The sequence below is a fragment of the Sminthopsis crassicaudata genome, chromosome 3 (genome assembly GCF_048593235.1).
Source record: "Sminthopsis crassicaudata isolate SCR6 chromosome 3, ASM4859323v1, whole genome shotgun sequence".
Taxonomy (NCBI): domain Eukaryota; kingdom Metazoa; phylum Chordata; class Mammalia; order Dasyuromorphia; family Dasyuridae; genus Sminthopsis; species Sminthopsis crassicaudata.
The window spans coordinates 645,450,349-645,472,117 of record NC_133619.1 but is presented as its reverse complement, the minus strand read 5'-3'; the positions used below and the strand labels follow the sequence as shown (position 1 = coordinate 645,472,117).

Below are 21,769 nucleotides of genomic sequence, written 5' to 3'. Positions count from 1 at the left end.
TAATTTAAATACTGAACATATGTGTTAGCAAATTGCCTAGCATTAAAATTCTTTTTAAAAAGTTAAATGAACTAAAGAATAAAATAAAAAGTCAAACTATGCTAGGAGACCTCAATTCACCCCTTTCAGGTCTAAATCAATCTAAACATAAAATATACAAGAAAAAATTTAAGAAGATGAATAGAATTTTAGCAAAATTAGATACAGTAGATCTTTGGGGAATATTTAATGGAATAGAGAGAAGCATACTTATTCTTAACTGTGCATGGCACCTTCACAAAAAAATAGATCCAGTTTTAAAGCATAAAAACCTCAAAAGACAGAAGAATGTTTTCTGACCATAATTTAGTAAACTAATGTTTTTAGTTTTTAAAAAAAGGAATTTAGAAGCACAGATTAAGAAAGAATTGGAAACTAATGTTAAAGAATGGGTGTGTCAAAAAACAAATAGAAACAATCAGTTTTATTAAAGACAATGAAATCAATGAGATAGTATACAAAAATCTATGGTATATAGCCAAAGCAATACTTAGGGGAAATTTTATATCCTTAAATTCTTACATAAACAAAGAAGAAAAAAAAGAGTAGATCAATAAATTGGGTATGTATAATATGTATACTATAAGTATGTATAATGTATAATATATATATACATATTTATAATATGTATAAATTTTAAAAAGGCAACAACTAGAAAAACAAGTTTTAAATCCCCAATTAAACACTAAAACAGGAATCCTGAAAATCAAAAGAGAGATTAATAAAACTGAGAGAAAAAAATTAGTTTTTTTAAATCAATAAAATAAGCCAACCTTTGGCTAATTTTATATTTTTAAAGAAAGAAAGTTTAATTATCAGTATCAAAAATGAAGAGGTGAGTTCACAACCAATGAAAAAGTTAAAGCAATAATTAGCAGTTACCTTGCCCAAGTAATCTTCCAATAAAAATGACAAACTGAATGAAATAGATGGATACCTATAAAAACATAAATTACCCTGGTTAGCAGAACAGGAAATAGAATACTTCAATAATCTTATCTTAGAAAAAGAAATTGGACAATATGTAAACTAGTACCTTAGGGGGAGAAATCTAGGATTGTTGCAGTTGTCTTTTAAGAGCTCAAAGCATATGAGCCGTGTGATCTCAGAGGTGAGATGAATGAGGTGAGAGACTCATAGGGTGTGAAAAGAGCTGCAGTTTTTTATGCTGTACAATTTTGATATACATTTTTGCAAGCATGATCAGCACATGAACAGTGGACAATCCCCAATCACCATATAGAAAAGCAGCTCCTGGGCTTTGCATATGTATAGTATCTGCCCATGGGAGGAGAGTCAATCCAGCAATTTAGCAACTCACTCACAGGTCAGAGGCTCTGTCAAGGCATCCCTGCTCATGAGCAACTAGCTGTGATCTTCCAGCTCAACATTCGTTCCCCTGATCACAAATCATTGCTCCTTGTTCAACAAGGGTGTTTCTGCAAAGTGGCAGAAAACTTATTGTGTAGGGGCAACTAGATGGCGCAGTGGATACAGCACCAGCCCTGAAGTCAGTTTGTGCTGTCTATAAGTGTGCACACTTTCCATGTATCCATAAGGGGAATCAGCTTTTCAGAATCCTGGTAGATTTTTTAGTGTCTGGACCACAGAGATCCCTGCCTGCACAATAATCAGACGGGGCTCAGTGAGTGGATGATTTTAGGGTTCCTTTTCTAATCTCTTCCTCATACTCAGAGGTAAGTAGGCGCTCCTCAAAAGGCTGCTTAGACTCTCAGGGGGCTGCTTTCAGTGAGAAGACGCCCCTATGGTCTGAGCCACCTGTATTTGGGGTCCTGTATCCAGCTACCAGTGCATTTGCCCGCACTCCTCCATTGCTGCAGGACTCTGAGATAGACAGACATAATAATATCATTTGATTCATGAGTAAATTGGATTGAAGTGAGGCTCTTCCAGTCATCACTGTTCAGGGGCAGGACCCAGTCCACAGCTCATGAGGGCTCCAGATGCAGGGGGTAACCTTGGAGTTTGGTCTAACCAAGCTTTTAGGTGCTCCCAGCACCCATCCAGATGCCTTCAAGGCTGTTGGAACAAATTGCTGTCGCCCATCAAAGGAAGTCTTCCCATTCTTGGGCTGGACACCCCCTAGCACACTTAGAGGCTTGAGATCCTTCCCTTAGCCTTAACCTGGCTTAGTCCATTGGCCAAAGCAGTTTACCCGGGCATGGCCCTGGACATGCTACAGGTTCTTGGAGCCAGGGGAGAGTTTGATGGATCAAGAGATCACCCAAGTGGTAAATGGCCCTGGGAAGGGTTCAGCACATCTTATGGCTGAGATACTGGTCCTCCCTGAACTCCTGAGGCCCCATGACTTGGCCTAAGAAACTGGAAAAGAGACAGCACCAGGAGGACAATTTCTGCTCTGCTGCCAGCCAGGCAAGAGCTGGGGAAGCCTTCGGGGGGCTGCTCTAGCCTGTCCAGACAAGACTCAATGACAAGGGTCTCCAGGCCTTTTAGCCACTATAGGGGAGAGCTTGGCCACAAGAAATGAGGAAGAGGGGAGACAATGATATGAGGGAGGGGGCAGGGATGTAAGAAGGGAGCATCTCTGGAGTCATCCCTATGAGTCCGGTATACTGAAAGTGAACTTAAATAACTGGAAGGGGAGTATATGTGGTGAAGGGGGAGTTAAGTGTATGAGATGCCAGATGTCAAAGAACCTGTTCCCAACACAGGCCAGGGCAGGCAGGGGGTCAGTATGATATCTGCTTTCACCCCCCTTCTACAAGGAATGTCCCAGTGCCGGCCCTACCATAATCCTCCTGGTCCAGGGAGATGGCCTCTGGGACAGAGACTGACGAGCACATTCACCTGGAGCAGGGTTCTGCGCTTCTCAGGGGCCATGGCTGCTGGGGCCAGATCTGGTCCTCCACAGGTTGAACCGGGAGCAGGCTCCAGGACCACTTCTTTCCTTCAGGAGCAGGAGGCCGACCTGGGGGGATTTTCAGAGGGTGAGACCCCCCTGCATTACAAAGCCTAACCTAAAGGGGGGAGACTCCCACCAGCTGCAGGAGGGAGACAGCAGGGGGTCTCTGAACAGGAAGACTTCTCTCTTTTTTCCTGCATCTTTCCTCTCATCCCCCAATAAACTCAGGAGGCAAAGGGGGCTTGATTATCCCAAACAGGATGAGATTCTCCATGATTGTGAGTTGGAGTGTTTCCTCCTCTTGGTTCTCTGTTCTTTCTGCATCCCCTCTTCCCACTCAGCCCACACAGAATCCAGACTACACTGACTGCTCAGTGTTGAGGGGGCGTTGGTTGAGGCTACAGGAGCTTTATCAAGCCTGGAGGCTGCTTCTCTGGGTCCCTGGAGGGAAAATGCTTGGGATCTGGTGGGGAGCCAACGCGAGAACCTTGGGTCCGGTCAAGGGAGGCCAGGCAAGAGCTTAGACAGTCCTGTGAGGAAGGAGACAGGACTCCTGGGTCATTACAGAGAACCCGGGCTGCCAGTGAGACAAGTGAACCTCTGAACAGCAGCTGGGAGCAAAGAGACAGGACAATGGGATTCTATGAGAGAGGCCTGAAGCTTGGGCAAGTGTGACCCAATGGTAATGGGATGAAACCCCAGGATGTTTGAGATAGGATGGGAAGCCTGATGGCACGGGAAGCCAGCTGAGAAGACAGCCTTGGAGGGAGGAAGGCTCCTGGTGGTCCCGGAGTTCACTCAGCACAAGGTCATGCGGGCAGAGTGAACCCAAAGACAATGGCAGCCAGCAGAAGGGGCGCTCAGCTTCCTGCCTCAGACCTACCCGGGACATGCAAGCACAGGGTTTCCTTCCAGGAAGCAGAAAGATTTCAGCTCCAAGGGAAGAAGGCGGAGTGATCAGGGCTCAAATACAATCAGCTGCTCCACTTCCTCTGCCAGGGCTCAGGCGCCAGTCAGCCCACAGCCTTCCCAGTGCCACAGCCCTGCCCTTCCCAGTCCAATTGAGACCCCAGGATCTTCCCTTTGGTCCAGTGACTCCCAGAGTTAGGCCCTCACTCTGCCAGCTTCTCACCTAATCCCTGCCCTCCATCATGGGGAATGTTCTGACCACTGGCATAACCCTCCAAACTCCACCTCAGGGCTACCACCCACCAATCTCTCATCTGCAAGAGTCCTCCTCATACAACCTCCCCCTCTTCTGGCTTCCAGACCCTCCTCCTCCTGAGTAGAAAGAAGCTCATTGCTTTTTCTTCCAATCATTTTCCTCCCTGACCCCATCAGGTGTCCTCCCTGCAGTCTGGACCCCACATTTGCCCTCCCCCCACTTTGATCCTCTCCTCCAAACTGGAAACATTTGCACATTACAGAGGCCTTTCCCTCGGTCTTGTTATTCTAAAGCACCTTCTCTCACTGAAAGACAAAAAGATCCTCTGGGGGAAGAGGCCAGGAAGTCAGGACTCCTGGGTCCCAAGCAGGTAATACAGGTGCTTTTAAAATGATCCTTTCTGTGCCATCAGTGTCCACAAAGAGAACTTTGGAGTTTGAATGTAAATCTACACACAGTAAGTTCACTTCTTTTTTCTGTTTTCTTTCTCTCTCTCATGGTTTTTCCCTTTTGCTCTGATTTTCTTCTCCCAACATGATTCATAAAACAATGTATACTAAAAATGAATAAATTTTTAAAAATAATCATTAAAATGATCCTTCTTTCTCCTCATATGATTGAACCAATTTCAAATCAAGGGTGGAAGGGTGAGAACATGATTTAAAAGTTTGTTCACCATTGGCAAATGAATGTGGACTACCTGCAGTTTTGTTTTTCTTCCCAAGTTATTTTTACCTTCAGAATCCAATTTTTCTTGTGCAACAAGAGAACTGTACGGATCCACACACACATATTGTATCTAAGATATACTTTAACATGTTTAACATGTATAAGACTGCCTGCCATCTTGGGGAGGGGGTGGAGGGAGGGAAGGGAAAAGTTGCAACAGAAGTGAGTGCAAGGGACAATGTTGTAGAAATTACCCATGCAGATGTTCTGTCAATAAAAAGCTATAATTTAAAAAAAAAAAAAAAAAAAAAAAAAAAAAAAGTTTGCTCACAATTTTTAAGTCAATTTGATATGAAGAATCTTAAATCCAATTTGGAAATTTTATAGATAATTAATAAAACATAAGCAAAGCCTACACATCCTACGTAAATACAAAATTGCCCCACACCTCATTTCCGTGTATTCATGGGACATCCAGGAGAGTCAGTACTTTGGATCTACTTTTTTGTTTTGTGCTTTCCGCCACTAGATGGCACAGTGCATAAAGCAATAAGCTTGGAATCTGGAGAAGAGTTCGAATCTGCCCTCTGACAATGATTATCTATGTGAGCTTGGGCAAGTCACTACAGCATGTTCCCTGCAAGTTCTGACCTGGAGCTGGAGAAGGAAAGGGCCAAAGAGCAGAACTCAGCTGAGCTGAGTCCAAAACCGTCATTGCTTTCTGTATAAAACAATCACACATGTCTCACCCAGAACGTCCCCATCCCTTGACCTTTTGTCAATATTCTTCAACACCTGAAGCCAATTGCATATTTTCCAGTTCTGGGGAAAACAGGCTACTCTTATTGTGAAGTTTGGGGTTCACTAGTGTGAACTTGTGTCTGCCTCTGACACCATTTTATTTTCTTCTCCAGCTCCTTTTACCAATTGAAGAAACTGGGGCAAACAGGATTATGACTTGCCAGGGTCACCCAGTTAGTAGTAGACTAGTAAGATAAATCTTCATGACCCCAGCCCTGGCAAGCTATCCAGTGAACCACCTTGGTGCCCAAAGGGAAGTAAATTACTCCCCTAAAATCTAAAACTAAAACTTTTATCTAAAATAACAAAAAAAGGTCACCATGGTAACCAACAGGTTTAACAAATGCTAGTAAGTACCTAATATGTGCCAAGCCCTGTGCTAAGTGCTGGGAACACCAAGGAAGGCCAAAGACTGGCCATGTCCATGAGGGGCTCCCAGTCTCATGGAAAAGACAACACATAAGGAGATCCTCAAGCTCTATGGAGGTTCCGGGAGGATAATCTTGCAGGGAGAACCAAAAATGGGAAAGGCAGAGGGGGGTGTTCTAGCTGAAATTTCAAGGACACTAAGGAAGCCTGGATGGGGTAAAGAGGGAGAGAATTTCAGGCACAAGGGATAGCCAGTGAGTGTCCACTGAGATGTGCCCAAAGACAAGGAGGGCCTGAAGGAAGGAGTCAGGGCAGGGGGGAAGGGGCCAGGCCCTGGGAAGAGGAGGATGCTGAGAAAATCCAGGGCCTGGCAGGATCTGCTGGCAGCAGCAGCAGACTGGAGAAAAGAGGGGACACTGGGGCTGCCATGCTTGGTGATTTGAAGAATGGCTGTACCCTTCACAATAAAATACACACACCGAGTTGGGCATAAAAATATCTTTGCCCCAACCAGGAAGGAGGAAGAGAAAGGGGGACTATGAGGGGGTGCCTAAGGGAGGACTTCTTGTTAACCAAACCAACCCAAAGATGTGAAGAAATATTTGGAGCTCTTTTTGGGGTGAACAAGAACAGAAATCTGGGGTTGCCCACCAGCTGGGGCCTGGCTTAGCAGGTCACAGGATGACTGGACAGAAGGCTATCATGCTGTAAGAAAGAATGGAGGGCATGCTTTCAGAAAAGCCTGGGAAGTCCTGCAGGAGCTGATACAGAGGGAGGGGAGCAGCAGGCGCTGAGGAAGGAGGCAAAAATGACTGGATAACCAATTCTTGGGTAGATGGGATCGGATGATCACAAGCTTGGTTCAGTATTATTGAATTCAGTGAACCACCTGCAGTTACTATAAAATGGGGGAGACATACGATACATATCTGGGGTTTTTGTGACATGTCAGTTCAAAATAAATCATTGGCCTAACATGGCTGCCAAAAAAAAATCCCCCCAAAAAACAAACCAAAAAAAACCAACAAAAAAAAAAAAAAAAAAAAAAAAAAAAACAAGTATCTAATATGATTCTGGATTCTTTCTCTGAGAGACAGAAGGACCAGTTCTGTTGTAATCTTCCCTAAATAGACTACTCCCTCACTTCCCCACCCCCCACCTTGAGCATTATGTTGGATTCAGGAAAAACAGTATTAAGTCAGAAGGTGATCAGATCAAGGTGACCAGGATGATGAAAGGATTAATGAACATTCTAATTGAGAATTGGGGATGTTTAGCTGGAAGAAGAGTTCACAGACTGTCTCAAAACCATCTTCATGTAAAGGAAGGATTCTTATGTGGATAGGGAATTAGCCTTAGTCACCTTCATCACAGAAGGCAGAACTAGGAGTGACAGTTATTTGCTTTTATTGTTTTTAATTTTGAATTTCAAATTCTGTCACTCAAGTCACTCTCCCACCCATTGAAGATGCAAACAATATGCTAAAGAATAATATTAAGAAGTTGAAAATTAGAAAATTCACTCTGGGTACAAGTCATATGGTATGACATATAAAAAGTTTGAGAAACATAGTTTCTTGTTAATTCATCATTTTTGTTAATTTTGTTAATTCTGTTAATCATACTAGTAATAATAAAATAATTGTTTTATTTTATTATTATTAAATTGATTAATATTAAAATTTAATTATTTTAATGAGGGTTTAATTAAAATTTAACCATTTTTAATTTAAAAATAAAAACAAGTATAGTAATAATTAATAAAAGGAGCAGTGACAGTCTCAAATGCCAAAGACCCCTCATGGAACTCAAAGATTATATGTCCTTGGAAGAGTGGGAATTCCTGAATGTGGTAATCAAATCTATGTGATTAACAATTAATGAGAAGAATAACTATTATAATGAGGTGCAAATGCTGGAGGATGTGATTCTGTTCATTCAGTCTTGGTCAAAAACTGAATGAACCTACACAATAGGAATAACCTAGACAAAAGGAAAAATCCAATTTTCCTTAGACCTGAGTAAAACACAATAGACCTGAATTCATTAATCTCAATTAAATTTTCTTTACTTTTTGAAAAAAAAATCTGAATTTTCCCTTTCCTTAATCAGCCCTGCACTTCAAAGGCTGCCTGAATAAGAAACCACAGGGGCTGATTTCTGAATAAGAAAGTAGAAAAAAGAAATAAACCTTAGTCCCAAGTCAATAATTGGTTATTAATATGAGAGAAATTAATTGTTTCTCTTGGTGACCTCAGTGTGGGAAAGTCCTTCAGTTAGAAATTATCTCTAACCTTACATAAGGGGATTAATACTGGGAAGAAACCTTATGAATGTGCTCAATAGGGACATTTCTTTCTACAAAAGTCAAAGTTCATTGGTGAAAGGTTAAATTTTGTGCCTGACTATAACAGAATGGTGAAATAAAGGAAAATAATTCATGCTCACCCAAGCTGTAAAACAGAAAAAGGAGTCAATAGAGATGCTTATAAACTGCAGAATTGTGTGAAAGGAAACATCTGGATTTTTTGGAAACAGAATATCTTCAGAATAAGGATAAGGACTTTTGTCATTATTATGTCAACTGGGGACCATGTTTGATAAAGAGAAGAAATCAGAGTTGTTTTAATCAAAGATATAAAAATTTAGGGGAATTTTGTGGTCTCCAGCAGGCCATGTACATTCATCCTATATTCAGATTATTGCTATGTGATAATCAAGAAACTTCTCATTGAGATTGTTTCTGCTAAATTTTGTGATTCAATAATTATGGCAATGAGGAATGGACCCCTTGATGGACTTAACATAGAACAAAACCATCATGTGAAAAGACTGTCTATACTAAACAAATAACAAACCCTGTAACTTCAATAAAAGCCTCCCACTTGGTTGCTCCCACTCTGTCATCCTGGAAGGGGAATCTAAAAACATCTGAGGTGACTGACATGTGCAATCAGGGGAGCTGGACAGCCAGATACCTTCAGGGGCTCCTCTAAAAGAAATGGTTTTCTGTCTTGATAAATCCAAACTAATTTTTCCCTCTGGTCTGAACAGCCAAAGAAAAAAAGGTTGTAAACAGAATGAAAACTTTTCTGTGGAAATTTCAGTCTTCAAAAAGATAGTCTCTCCTGTACTTCTAACTCTGGTTAAGTTGAGGAGACAAACAAAAAACATACAAGAGGGAAGGAAATCTTTTTTCCAGTGTGCAGAAACTTGTGGCATTATAAATGAACAACTAAATTTGTGACTAAGATGTGATTTCTCTAGAATAAATTTCCTAATTGTGGTTTGGATGTGTTTATAATTGCTGAAATATCTTAGTGAGTTTTGAGGTACCCTTCTGCAGACTTTTTGAAGGAAAACTAAGAATCAAACTTTGTGAAATTTACATGAAAAAAGCGCTTAAATTTTTTCATAACTCTTTACATGGAGAATGACAAATTTATTATTTTTGTAAAAGAGGGGAAGATGATTTCATTGACTAAAGAAAAAACAAATCTAGATTGAAAGTATTATCAATGAAATCCCAAAGCTTATTTTTTAAAAATGGGTTTACATTATCTGGTGCTTAAAAACCACCTATAATTAATACTTCTCTTAACCATGAAATGAGAAATATTTGTTTAAATAAGTGAACAACCTGAATAAAATTTAATTTGGAAAAAATGTGTTATATTATCACTGTAATGGTACTTATTGGCTTAAGTAAACTAAAAGCAAAGTTATCTAAAAGATATTGATATATACCATGCATTTGTAAGCTCTTAAGACCCCACAAAAGTATTGCAGTTAATTGATATTGTATAATAAGAACTTGTGCTATATTGTGCATAATAAGATATTATATAATAAGAACTTTGCTAACTTGCAAACAAGAAATTCAGTGGAGGGAAGATTATTTTGGAATAAGATTGGGAAATAAAAACTAGAGGAATTGAGAAGGTAAAAGAAATCAAGTGAAATGTCAGATCAGAGTATGAAAGACAAAAGAGAGGAACAATTTTGAGGAAATGAAAAGGGAGAAAAATTAAACAAGCTGAGATAAGAGAACAGGTAGAAAGTTAAAGTTGGAATCCATTTGCACTGGCACATTGTGAATGTGAAATTCATGTAGCAGGCAAACATAAGAGTTAAGATTTATGGTAAAATGACTGAAGACATACAAGAAAGAAGACATACAGAACAATATTTAGAGAAATGTCTTTCAGAATCAGTTCTGAGATTCCTTGTGATTTCTGAACCTTATTTCATTGATTTAGTAATTCTTTATGATATGAAAAAATAGCTTGAATCATGGAGCATGATTTTAAAATTGAAAGCTTTCTATCCAATTACATTTACCAAGGTAAAAACCTAGAAATAGAAATATCTATTCTCATCCTCTGTGAAACATATATTCACCATTTCATTACTATGTAACAGAGAAGTTATATTTGCAAGAAGATAATTTTAAATCAAATCTTTGGCAGCAGACTAACTGAAAATAGCAGGTCCTATAATTTGGAGAGCTATCAGTAAGTGATCCTTGGAAAAACTGAGTTTCTCTATTATATCATTAGGAATTATTAGCTCCAGATTTAAAATTGTCCTAAAACTAAATTCTAATTTAGTCTCATTTTAAGAGAAATGTGTTCTCCTAGTAAGATAACTAACTTTGATCTTCTCTAGCTTATTTGGCAAAGGAGAAAACTAAAAAGGAGTGTACCTTCTTCCTCAAGTTATTTATAGAGTTCAGACAAGGACATAAAGACATTTGCCTTATGAGCCTTAAGTAGGCACTAGGGCAATTTGAAATGTACATCAGCAGGAAAATATAAAAAGCCAAACTTGGGGGACCCAAAACACCAATTTGAGATGGACCCCAAACAACTACGTAGGATTTAAGCATTTTTTGAAGCTTCCTTAGAACATCTGTCAAGTCAGCTTGACCTACTATAAGCTTTGGGCTAGACAATTAACAACCTAAAGATAGGTTTAAACAATATAATAATTTTTTCCCAAATGTTTTCCCACAATTGACTTATGAGTATGATGTATCACAGGCAAAATATATCATGTCTTTACTTTCCGATTGCTTTCATTTACTAATAGAATATAGTCTTTAATTTTAATATTTACCTATATAGAAATAAGAGAAGAGGGAAAGGAGGGATTTTTTTTTCATTAATAAGTATGTAGTTATTTAACACGTATTGGTCAACCAATCAGGTTGGGGGAAGGAGGGGAAAAATTAGAACAAAAGTTTTGGCAATTGTCAATGTTGTAAAATTACCCATGCATATATCTGGTAAATAAAAACTATTAATAAAAAAAAAGTATGTAGTATTTTATTAAATGGAGTTGCTGTTTGTATTAATTCATGAGAAAGTCCTTCTATTCCCTTCTGGGTACTTTAAGAAATATATCAATGACTCTTCTCTTTCCTGTTTTGGAGTGTTTGTTTTTTGGAGGCAGAAAGGTGAAACAAGACTCTCTCATGTGGAGAAAACAGATGGCTTAGTGGATAGTATCCTGGGCCTGGAGGGAGATGAGTTCAAATCCAGCCTCACACACACACACACACACACACTATTATGATCCTGGGCAAGTCATTTAACTGCAATTTGTCTCAGCTTCTTTAAATGTGAACTAAATATAATAGCACATCATAGGATCGTTGTGAGGATGATCAAAAGTGGATTTGGGGAAAAACATAAGGGACTTAATTTTGTATGTGGTATATTTCTTTGCCTTTCAGTCTGACACCTCTTTGACACTGAATGTCTCATTCAGTACCTCCTTTCCTCTCTATGAAAAACTCAGGACTTAGAACATTAATTTACCCCTTTTTCTTTATCCTTTCTAATAAAGCAAATACTAGGAGTTTTACAAGTTATAATTAATTGGCCCATTTAAAAAATACCATTTTCTTTGGTCTGGTACAAATACTTCAGCTGAAAGCCCTTTAATATTTGAATCAGCCTTTTTCTAAAGAAAAAAAAAAGGGGGGGGGGCAGCTAGGTGGCGCGGTGGATAGAGCACCACCTCTGAATTCAGGAGGACCAGAGTTCAAATCTGGTCTGACACTTAACACTTCCTAGCTGTGTGACCCTGGGCAAGTCACTTAACCCCAGCCTCAGAAAAAAAACAAACAACAACAACAACAACAAAAGTACCATTCCTATACTTTTTTTGCTTAAGGGTCGATCTTACCTGATCTTATTCAAAACCGATTTTTACTTTTTCTGGGTAAAATAGCTCAAGAGGAAAGAATATATTTGTACAGATTCACCAATAAACATTTGTAAGTAGATGTGTTACATATAGGTGTTTGTATAAAACACATACAATGTACATACACAAATACACATTTGCATGAATGTTCCGAGAATACACACTCTAAATACGCAGTACATGAAGTGTATATATGAACACATGTACATACAACATTGGAGAGGCGACATCGTGTCTCACAGATGTGAGTATGTCTGTGAGACATTGTGTGAGTCTGTCATCTGTGGGGTAGGACACACGTCTGTCCCCTAACGATAGTGTGGCTCCCTCCTCAGTGGATATAAAAATTGCAGTGGACATGTCTGTAAGCTGCTGCCTCACTGGAAATGTGGTCAGCAAGGACCCTGACAGCTCTAAGGACAGAATCAGGAGAGATACTAAAGGCACTTTTCTGAACCTTTTTCTCCCTGAGGGCCCTACTTGGTCTTACCCCAAACTGCTTTTATCCTCTGTAGGTCTCAGGGAGAAAGAATATCTGTACACATATGAATGGAACCTAAGGACGTTAGTGTCCATCTGTACTGATGGCTTGAATTACCCCTTCAGGCTACAAAAAGGCAACGCCCACATCTGGCTGCCTCCCATACACTAGCAAGGACTCTGGTGATTCTCCATCAGCATAAAATTAGGTAAATGTATAAAGTGCCTGACCCACAGTGGGAGCACATAACCAGCCCCAATCTCCTTTCCGCTCTTCTTTCTCCTCCTCCTCTCTGACCCTGGCCTGCTGAGGGAGCCTTGACCAAGACTATCTCTTCCCTCCCTCCCCTTCCATCTCTCCACCCCCGTCCATCCCTCACCCTGCTCTGAGACTCAGGCCGCCTCCTCCAGACCAGAAAGACTGCCAGGATAAAGCTTGGGCAGCAAACTGTCTGAAAGTAGCAGGCCTTATACTTTGAGGTGCTGGCTGCAAATGGCTCCTGGGGAAATTAGGCTGTTGTATGATGTCATGTGTGATGAGATGGGAGATAATGGCCCAGCCTTCCCTCTGCAAAGATGCTGGGCCTCCAAAGTACCCGGCACTGCATGTAGATGGAGGATGTTCCTACCAACCACAGGGCATCCCTGCCACCCAGCCCCTACATCCTGTGTCTGGACAGCCATCATCAACATCCCCCTGCCAGCTTACCCTCCTCCTTGCTCAGGCTCCCCTATGGTATGGAACTGTCCCCGAACTTTGCTTCCAAGAACTTCCTACAGTGCTTGGCACCCACTAAGCACTTGACAAATCTTAGAACCCTTTCATCCATTCCCATGACCAGGAGGAGATTTTTTTCCCCCAAACCACTCATGTCTTTCCTTTTCCTGGCCAGCTGGGCCAGGGGACAAAACGTTTCACCTTCCCACAGCCTGCCCCCAACCACTCTCCACCCTGCTTCCCCACCAACTTCTGGAGTTCCTCCCATTGGGATCCCCCAATGGGCAATGTTGCCACGGCCTCCTTTTCACCCACTCTGTTTCTCTGAAGTCATTCGACATCCAGAGCTCATGTCTGCCATGGTTTCATCCAACCGAGTCTCAGGGAGAACTCTGCGGTCACATCTGCCTCGAGTTGGGATTTCCCATTCCATTTGCCTACAATCATTTACATGAAATGATGAAGAATAACAAAACCAGAGTGGGGATGTATATTCTGTGAAAAGAGAAAACAGAAAAACATGCCCAGAATTATTCCAGTACCGACACGGAAGGAAAGGGAATTCTCCTTCTGCACGTTATGTTTTTACTCGAGAAACTATTAAAAAAAATTCTTTAAATCTTATTCTTTATTATATTTCAATAATTATGTGTCCATATTTACTTGTGAAAGATTTTCCCTCGTATGAATTCTCTTTTATTAGAAAGTTTTTCTCTCTAGCCAAATGTGCACCCACATTCGCTTCATTCGGTCTGCTATGGGTTTTTTGATGTTTTGTCAGAGTGTCCCTCTCACTGAAAGTTTTCCCACATTTATTACATATAAAAGTTTTAACCACAGTATGAGTTCGCTGATGATTACTGAGAGTTCCCCATTGCCTGAAAGCTTTCCCACATTCATTACATCCAAAGGGTTTCGTTCCAGTATGGATTCTCTGATGACTGATGAGGTGTCCCTTCTGACTGAAGGCTTTCCCACATTCATTGCACCCAAAGGGTTTCGCTCCTGTGTGAGTTCTCTGATGACTATTAAGGTGACCCTTCCGAAGGAAGGCTTTCCCACATTCATTACACTCAAAGGGTTTCACTCCAGTATGAGTTCTCTGATGACTATTAAGGTGACCCTTCCGAAGGAAGGCTTTCCCACATTCATTACACTCAAAGGGTTTCACTCCAGTATGAGTTCTCTGGTGGCTAAGAAGGGTACCCTTCTCACTGAAAGCTTTGCCACGCTCATTACATCCAAAAGGTTTCACTCCAGTGTGAGTTCTCTGATGGCTAAGAAGGGTTCTCTTAGCAGTGAAGGCTTTCCCACATTCACGACATTCAAAAGGTTTCAGGCCAGAATGAGTTCTCTGATGGCTAATAAGGTAACCCTTCTGATTGAAGGTTTTTCCACATTCGTTACATTCAAATGGCTTCACTCCAGTGTGAACTCTCTGATGGCTTAGAAGGTTTCCCTTCTGACTATAGGCTTTGCCACATTCGTTACATTCAAAGGGTTTCACTTCACTGTGAGTTCTCTGATGGCTAAGAAGGTATTCCTTCCGAATGAAGGCCTTCCCACATTTATCACATTCATAGGGTTTCATTCCAGTATGAGTTCTCTCATGGATAATCAGGTAAGCCTTCCCACTGAAGGCCTTCCCACATTCACTGCATTCAAAGGGTTTCACTCCAGAAGATTTCTGATGTCCAATAAGCGTTCCCTCATCACGAAAGTCTTTTTCACATTCATTAAATTCAAATAATTTCACTCCAGTGTGAGTTCTCTGGGGTTTACCAAGTGTTTCCCTGTTCCTGAAGGTTTTCCAACAGATATCACATTCAGCGGGGTTTTCTCCAGAGTGAATTTTCTCACCTCCATTAAGATGGAATCTCTTGCCAAAGACTTTCTTTCCAAGTGTTTTATGGAATCTTTCTTCGATGTCGCCTCTCCATTGTGGAAAAAGGAATGGACCCAGGTTAAGATGTTTAATAAATGTGCCACATTCAGGTACACTCCCCATATTAAAAGGTCTTTGGGGAGTGTCTGTCACTGGCTGGCACTGTCTCTTCTGATGGCCCTCCTCCTGCCTCTCTAACCTAACTTGCCATTTCTCAGAGTTTCCCACTTTGGGATACTGGTTACTGTCCACTGCCGATCTGTCTACGGCCAAGGTTTCTGGATGAATGCCCTCAGTCAGAACTGAATCCTCAGTTTCACACCTAGTGTGCCAACTTGGGTAATCTGAAACAAACAGAACTGTGTCAGACCAGCAGGCCAGGCTTGAAGTGTTAGGATTCTTACAAGGTGCTAAGTCACTGGAATAGATATAATTATATAATTTGGCATGGTACTTAACAGTTCTCTAGTTCAGTAACGTATTTGCTAGAATTCCATGAGATTCACACCTTTAAGAGAGCATACTTTTAAGGAGCTCCCACAAGCCCACTCTCTGGGAGGAGGAGTCTGATTCATTCCCACTTCGACTTTTGGGCTGGCTGGAGACAATGGGGAGGACGAGAGGCTGGAAGCTGAAGGACAAACCTTTGGATTTGGAGACATTCAGACAAGAGCTCTGGGGAATCAAGAAGAGAGATAGGCCTCTACTAAAGCTAACCAGGCCCCAGGAAAAGATTCAGGATTTTGAAGGACACAACATAGGATCTGGACTTTACCTCCTGGCTGCATTTTGGGATTATTGGAACTGAACTGAAACTAAGGCTGCCTCCAGAAACTTCTCAAGAAAATGATTACAATCTAAAGAAACAGAACATTACATAAAGGATACAGGAAAAATAAATAATTAAAAGGAAGAGTTAGATGCACATCGTAAGAGATCTTCAGTGTCATGAATTATTTGGTTTTATATATATAGCAACATGCATTTTATGTCATGTTTATTATGACCAGGAGAAGTCATGAAACTGCCAGGAATTCCAAATTCAAATACATTTAAAATAAACATAAATGTATCAGCAGGATTAAGAGAAATGGGTTTATGGTAGGTTCCACATGAAGTCTCTCCCACAAGACTAAAGGCACTTTACATACATCCAGTAAAATGAAAACTCTGAAGAGATAAGTGAGATGAAAGGCAAGAAAGCAAATAAGACCAGCTAGCCAAACCACAAGGACAAGGAAGAACCCCAAAAGAGATGTCCTTAGAAATGCTTTCTCAGTGAAGATCAGATTACATGCAAGCAGACATGGTGGGCAAAGAAAAAGGAGCAGTGGAGAAAATTAGCGAACAGGAATATATGCAATACACAAACGTTCGAGCAGATGGCGCTGCCTTCTTCCACTGACGGACTCTATGAAGAAGGGACCACATGTCTGAACCTGGACAACGTGGGAACTTGTGGTGGACTGCAAATCTTCGTAACAAGGGTCGTTTCCCTTGTCTTTTTTGCATTCAGGTTGAGGTGTGAAGACAGGAAGAAAAAATCCTCATTAATTTAAAAAAATGAAATTATAAAACTGACGAAGACAGCATAGAAATAATAAATTAATGAAATTAGATAGCACCCCTTAAAAAATAAAGAAAATGAAATAGAGAACTGAGTCAAATTTATAAAAATGAGGGCCATTCCTCAGTGATAAATGATTAAAAGGTTGGAATAATTTTCAGACGAAGTAATCAAAACTATCTTAACCATATGAAAAAAAAATATTCTAGCTCAGTATTGGAGAAATGCAAATTAAAATAATCCTGAAGTATTATCTCATACCTTTTAAATTGGCTAATTGTTAGGTTCTTACTAAGTGCTAATGAGATAATGAGATATTAGGTTCTTACTAAGTGCTAATTCAATACTTAACAATTCTCTAGTTCTGGCCTTTACTGGGAGTTTTACATCTGTGAACTCCTGGGGAGGAGCTTGCATGCTTAGGAGGAGCAAGTTCATTGGTTGAAGTAATTTTCCCCAGAAGACAGGGTGAGAGAAGACCTAAAACCCCATGTCCAAAATGTCACAAGGGTCTCCACTGGGCCTCCGAATGTTTCCAAAAATTAATAGGCGATATCCAATGAATGCATCCACTGTTAGGCTTAACTACCAATCAACTACCATCTCTATATGACATTTTAAGGGGAGACAGTGCTTTAAATTCACTACGCCAGCTTACAAAAGAAGCACAAGAGGCTTTGAGAAAAGTTGAACTGGCTTTATCCAATGTGGTTGAAAGAGTCACTCAAAAACCCTTGGAAATATCAGTTTTTGCTACAAAAGAGTCACCCACAGCAGTCCTTCATCAAGGAGACAGTGTGATTGAGTGGGTGAACCTCCCAGCACAACCAGAACAAAGCCTTACTCCTTACCCAGTGCTTGTGGCTAGGATTTTATTAAAGGCTATTAAGAGAGTATTTCAATTATCTGGAATAAGTCCTGAAAAAATATACACATTCTATACTAATGCACAAATTAATGTATGCTGTGAGACCATCCCAGAATGGCAAATTTTATTGGCCACTGCTCCAAATTTTGCACATGGATCTCCATTAAAGATAACCCGGTTACTACATAATTGGCGATGGATTTTTGAAGAAAAGGTTTCTAAGGTTCCTCTTGAAGGACCAACAATCTTTACAGACGCCTCCAAAGAAAATATTTGTGCTGTATACTCTCATGATTTAACCATAAAGAGAGTAGTCAGGACTCCTTTTCAGTCCACTCAGTAGAATGAATTATTTGCTATCATGCTAGCTGTTATTTATTACCCAGGAGACGTAAATATAATTACTGATTCAGCCTATTCAGTAGGTGTAGTACAAAGAATTGCCACAGCCCAAATAAAATTTGCAGCCTCTAATATTTATCAGCTCTTTAAGGAACTTCAAGAGCAAGTGAGAAAACATCCAGGAAAGATTTTTATCTTGCATGTCCTCTCACATAGTGGACTTCCAGGTCCTATTTTTGATGGAAATTCAAAGGCAGATAGCCTTCTAACCATGTTAGCCAGTACTCCTTTATTTCAGGAAGCACAAGAATCTCATTCTAAATATCATCAGGCTGCCTGAGCTTTACGTTTACAATTTGGAATCACAAGAGAGGAAGCTAGGAGCATAGTAAAAAGCTGTACAGCTTGTCTTCCTTTCCACGCTCCTACACTCCCTCCAGGGAAGAATCCTCGTGGTTTGAGACCCAGTGAAATCTGGCAAATGGATGTGACCCATTATAAATCTTTCAGTCGTCTTGTCTTTCAGCTATGTGGTAGTAGATACCTTTTCAGGATTCACTTTTGCAGTGCCAACAGCAAAAGAGACAGCCCGAGTAGTCACTGAATTCCTTATTTAAGCATTTGCAATTATGGGTGTGCCACAAGAAATAAAAACAGATAATGGACCTGCATATAGTTCTAAACATTTTGCGCACTTTTGTGCACAGTATAAGATTTTACACACAACTGGAATACCTTTTAATCCTCAAGGTCAGGCAATAATAGAGAGAAGAAACAGAGACATTAAGACAAAAACAAAAGAAAGGGGGAGCCACAGGTAGCCCTAGAGAATTTCTAAATTTAGTTCTCTATACCATTAATTTTCTAATTTTTGACAAAGATGCATTGGCTCTGGCAGACAGGTTTTATAACCCACCAGAAGGGCAGTATCCAGTGCAAGCAGCTCCACTGTCCTTAGATAATCGCCAGGTGATGTGGAGAGACCCAGAAAGTGGTGAATGGAAGGGACAAGATAGGTTAACTGCCTAGGGGAGAGGGTTTGCTTGTATTTCTTCAGTAGGAGAAGGAATCAGATGGGTGCCAACGAGTCATATTTGCCTTGTCCATCTGAGAGAGACAGAAAAAGAGAAAGACCTCAAAACAAAGGAGAAAATCTAAGAAACATCTGACATTGAAAGAGCATGGCTAATAAGACTGTTAAAGAACTTTAAAACCAGCAGGAATCATTGGATTTCCTAACACAAGATGAGACTAATGGACAATGGACTTATGGACATGTATAAATTCTCAATTTATGATTATTTGATCATGTTATTTGTTACATACTTCTAGCATGTCTTACATTACTATGTTACTATGTGTTTATGTAATCTATGTAATTATTTGTAATGCCTATGTCCCTACATAGGTCACTGACTGGGTTAGTTTGTATTATTTCTTCCTGCCCAATCCAAGGAGAAGCCTGCTCATCTTGTGTGGAAATAGTCTTTTCTTTACTCAACTTGTGACCCTGCTCACATACCATTTTGCTTATTTTAGTTTATGTGTCATGTGCCAATAGTGGAATTATTTTGGATTTGGTAAGCTGTTCTTGAATGATTAGACTGACACCTAACCCTGTAAAAATCAGACTCCAGAAGAAGAGATCTCAGATTGTGAGGAAGATCTAAGGTGCACTTTGTTAGAGAGGACATTCCTACCTTGGGGAATCTTTGGTTTTCCTGGTAAATCTTTATTCAGAGCATTTCTCTGGCTCCTAAGCAGAGAGCCACCTCCTCTGGCAGCACCAAAACTCCACAGTGCCAAGTCTACACTGGTGTGAATATCTAGGTTTATGAAGGATTCTGAAGTCCTCCCTTACATCCCTGGTCTGGGTAAAGGAAGCTACAAATGATTCTCTGTATCTTTCCAGATAATGGTACATTGAGATGGAAGCATTGAGTTTGCAATGAACTATCAGTTTTTATTACTGCAATCATCTTGGATGCTCTTTTCCTGGTTCTGCTTACTTCACGTTGCAAGAGTTCACATAAGTCCTTCCATTTGCTCTAAACATTGAACTACATAGTTCACTGTAATCCATTCCAGGGACACGAATGAGATTATCTTCTATGAGAAATTAGAAAACCTGGATCTAGACACCTGTAATTGTCAGCCCAAACACATTCCCCTCCACTGAAGACAGTATTTCTAATTCTGCTTTTAACCCTACTTCATTGTCTTCTGCTTCTCACATCACAGGAGTATTCTGTTATATACTTCTGGGGCCATTTCCCAATACAAGGGCATCTGTTTTGTGCCCAGTGTTTTATTGCCATCGAAAAAATTAAGCTATTAATGTCCTTGGCATATATGTCTGCCTACCAGTAGAAACTCTGGATCAAAGACTATTTCTATCACGGTTTTTCCCCCTAGTTTGAACTCTTTCCAGAATGATTGAATCAATTCGCAGTTCAACCAACAATGTATTGGTATGCCTATCTTCCATAGCCCCTCTAAAACTGACTCCTCTCAGCCCGACCAGTTTGTGAGGTGAAGCTTGGGGGATTGTTCTGACTTGACTTTCACATATTGTTAATGACTCTTTAACACAGCTGATAACCACAGGCAATTCTTCCAGAACTGGGCATTTGTGGCCATCAGGAGGCCTAACAGCTAGCGAATTCAAATCTTGCCTCACACACTCCGCAACATTTAACCCCTGGAACATAAAGCAAGTGGGTAATATCTCACTGTTTTCGAGCTAGATTGTAGTCATCCCAAACAAAATTCATCACTGGGTATGTCATCTGCCTGCAAATACTCATATGGTCACACAAAAGATGAAACTCCTGAAATAGCCCATTCTTTCAGACCGCTACGGGAATAAGGGGAATCTATTAATTTATGAGGTTGAAGTCACAAACCTCTTCTGCTTTATTTTAAGGAACAGAATTCCACTACCATCAGTCATATTAATGAAGAGTACCGTGTGTGTAATACCTATTCCATTGGAAAATGGTTAACAATTAAACATGTTCTGTCACAGGCAGCCCATCTAATGGACACCAGTTGTCCTTATACATTTGGGAATTACTTAAGTATATTTACATATCCCAAGTTTTTTGTCACAATTAAAAGTTAGCCTCCTGTAAATAAATACAGTTATGTAACTATTGAACCTAGGGGTAGAAAACCTCTAGCTACCAAGAGCATTGTTATCTATTTTTTAGATTCTCAATAGTTTCTGATCCTCTTAAAGTAATTAGAATTGTTTTTTAGAAAATAACAATATCAGATAATCCTATATGCCAAGTGAAAATGATTCTACCGGGGCATGTAAAACCTAAATCCTCAGAAATTTCAAATTGACTATATGTATACCTCATTTGATGTTCTTTAGTGCTCTATTGTTAATAAGGTCAGAGCTATAAGGTTTGAACTAGTTTTCACCTTATGAACTAGTTTTTGCCTTATGAACTAGTTTTTGGAGAATCAAAATGTAAGAAGGCATACTAACACATATTGAGATGTTTTGTAAAAGATTTTAGCAGGAACATCTGGGGAGTCTGTATAAGTAACTTGGAACCAGAAAAGCTAATCTACTGAAGAGAAGACCTATCCCAGAGCACTCAAGATGTTTCCTGGGACCAGAAAGCTACCAGGACCCCTGAGATCCAGGTTATATGTGTGTATGTGTATGCATACAGAATCCAATATTATAGATTATATTTATATTTAATATGTTGGTTATAGATTTAGAATGACCAGAATTATGTTTGTTATCACA

The 21,769-nt window shown here is 40.1% G+C and overlaps 1 protein-coding gene across 1 annotated transcript; it reads right to left on the bottom strand.

Annotated features, from left to right (window-relative positions):
• Positions 1-13,969: 13,969 nt before the first annotated feature.
• LOC141562629 (uncharacterized) lies at positions 13,970-15,449 on the bottom strand. The gene has a single exon (XM_074302632.1). The coding sequence runs from the start codon at positions 15,344-15,346 to the stop codon at positions 13,970-13,972; it is 1,377 nt and encodes a 458-aa protein (XP_074158733.1). The 5' UTR covers positions 15,347-15,449.
• Positions 15,450-21,769: the final 6,320 nt, after the last annotated feature.

Bases quoted from the DNA above. Each gene is read 5' to 3' on its own strand.
- LOC141562629 (XM_074302632.1), bottom strand. From the start codon at position 15,346: ATGGGGAGTGTACCTGAATGTGGCACATTTATTAAACATCTTAACCTG.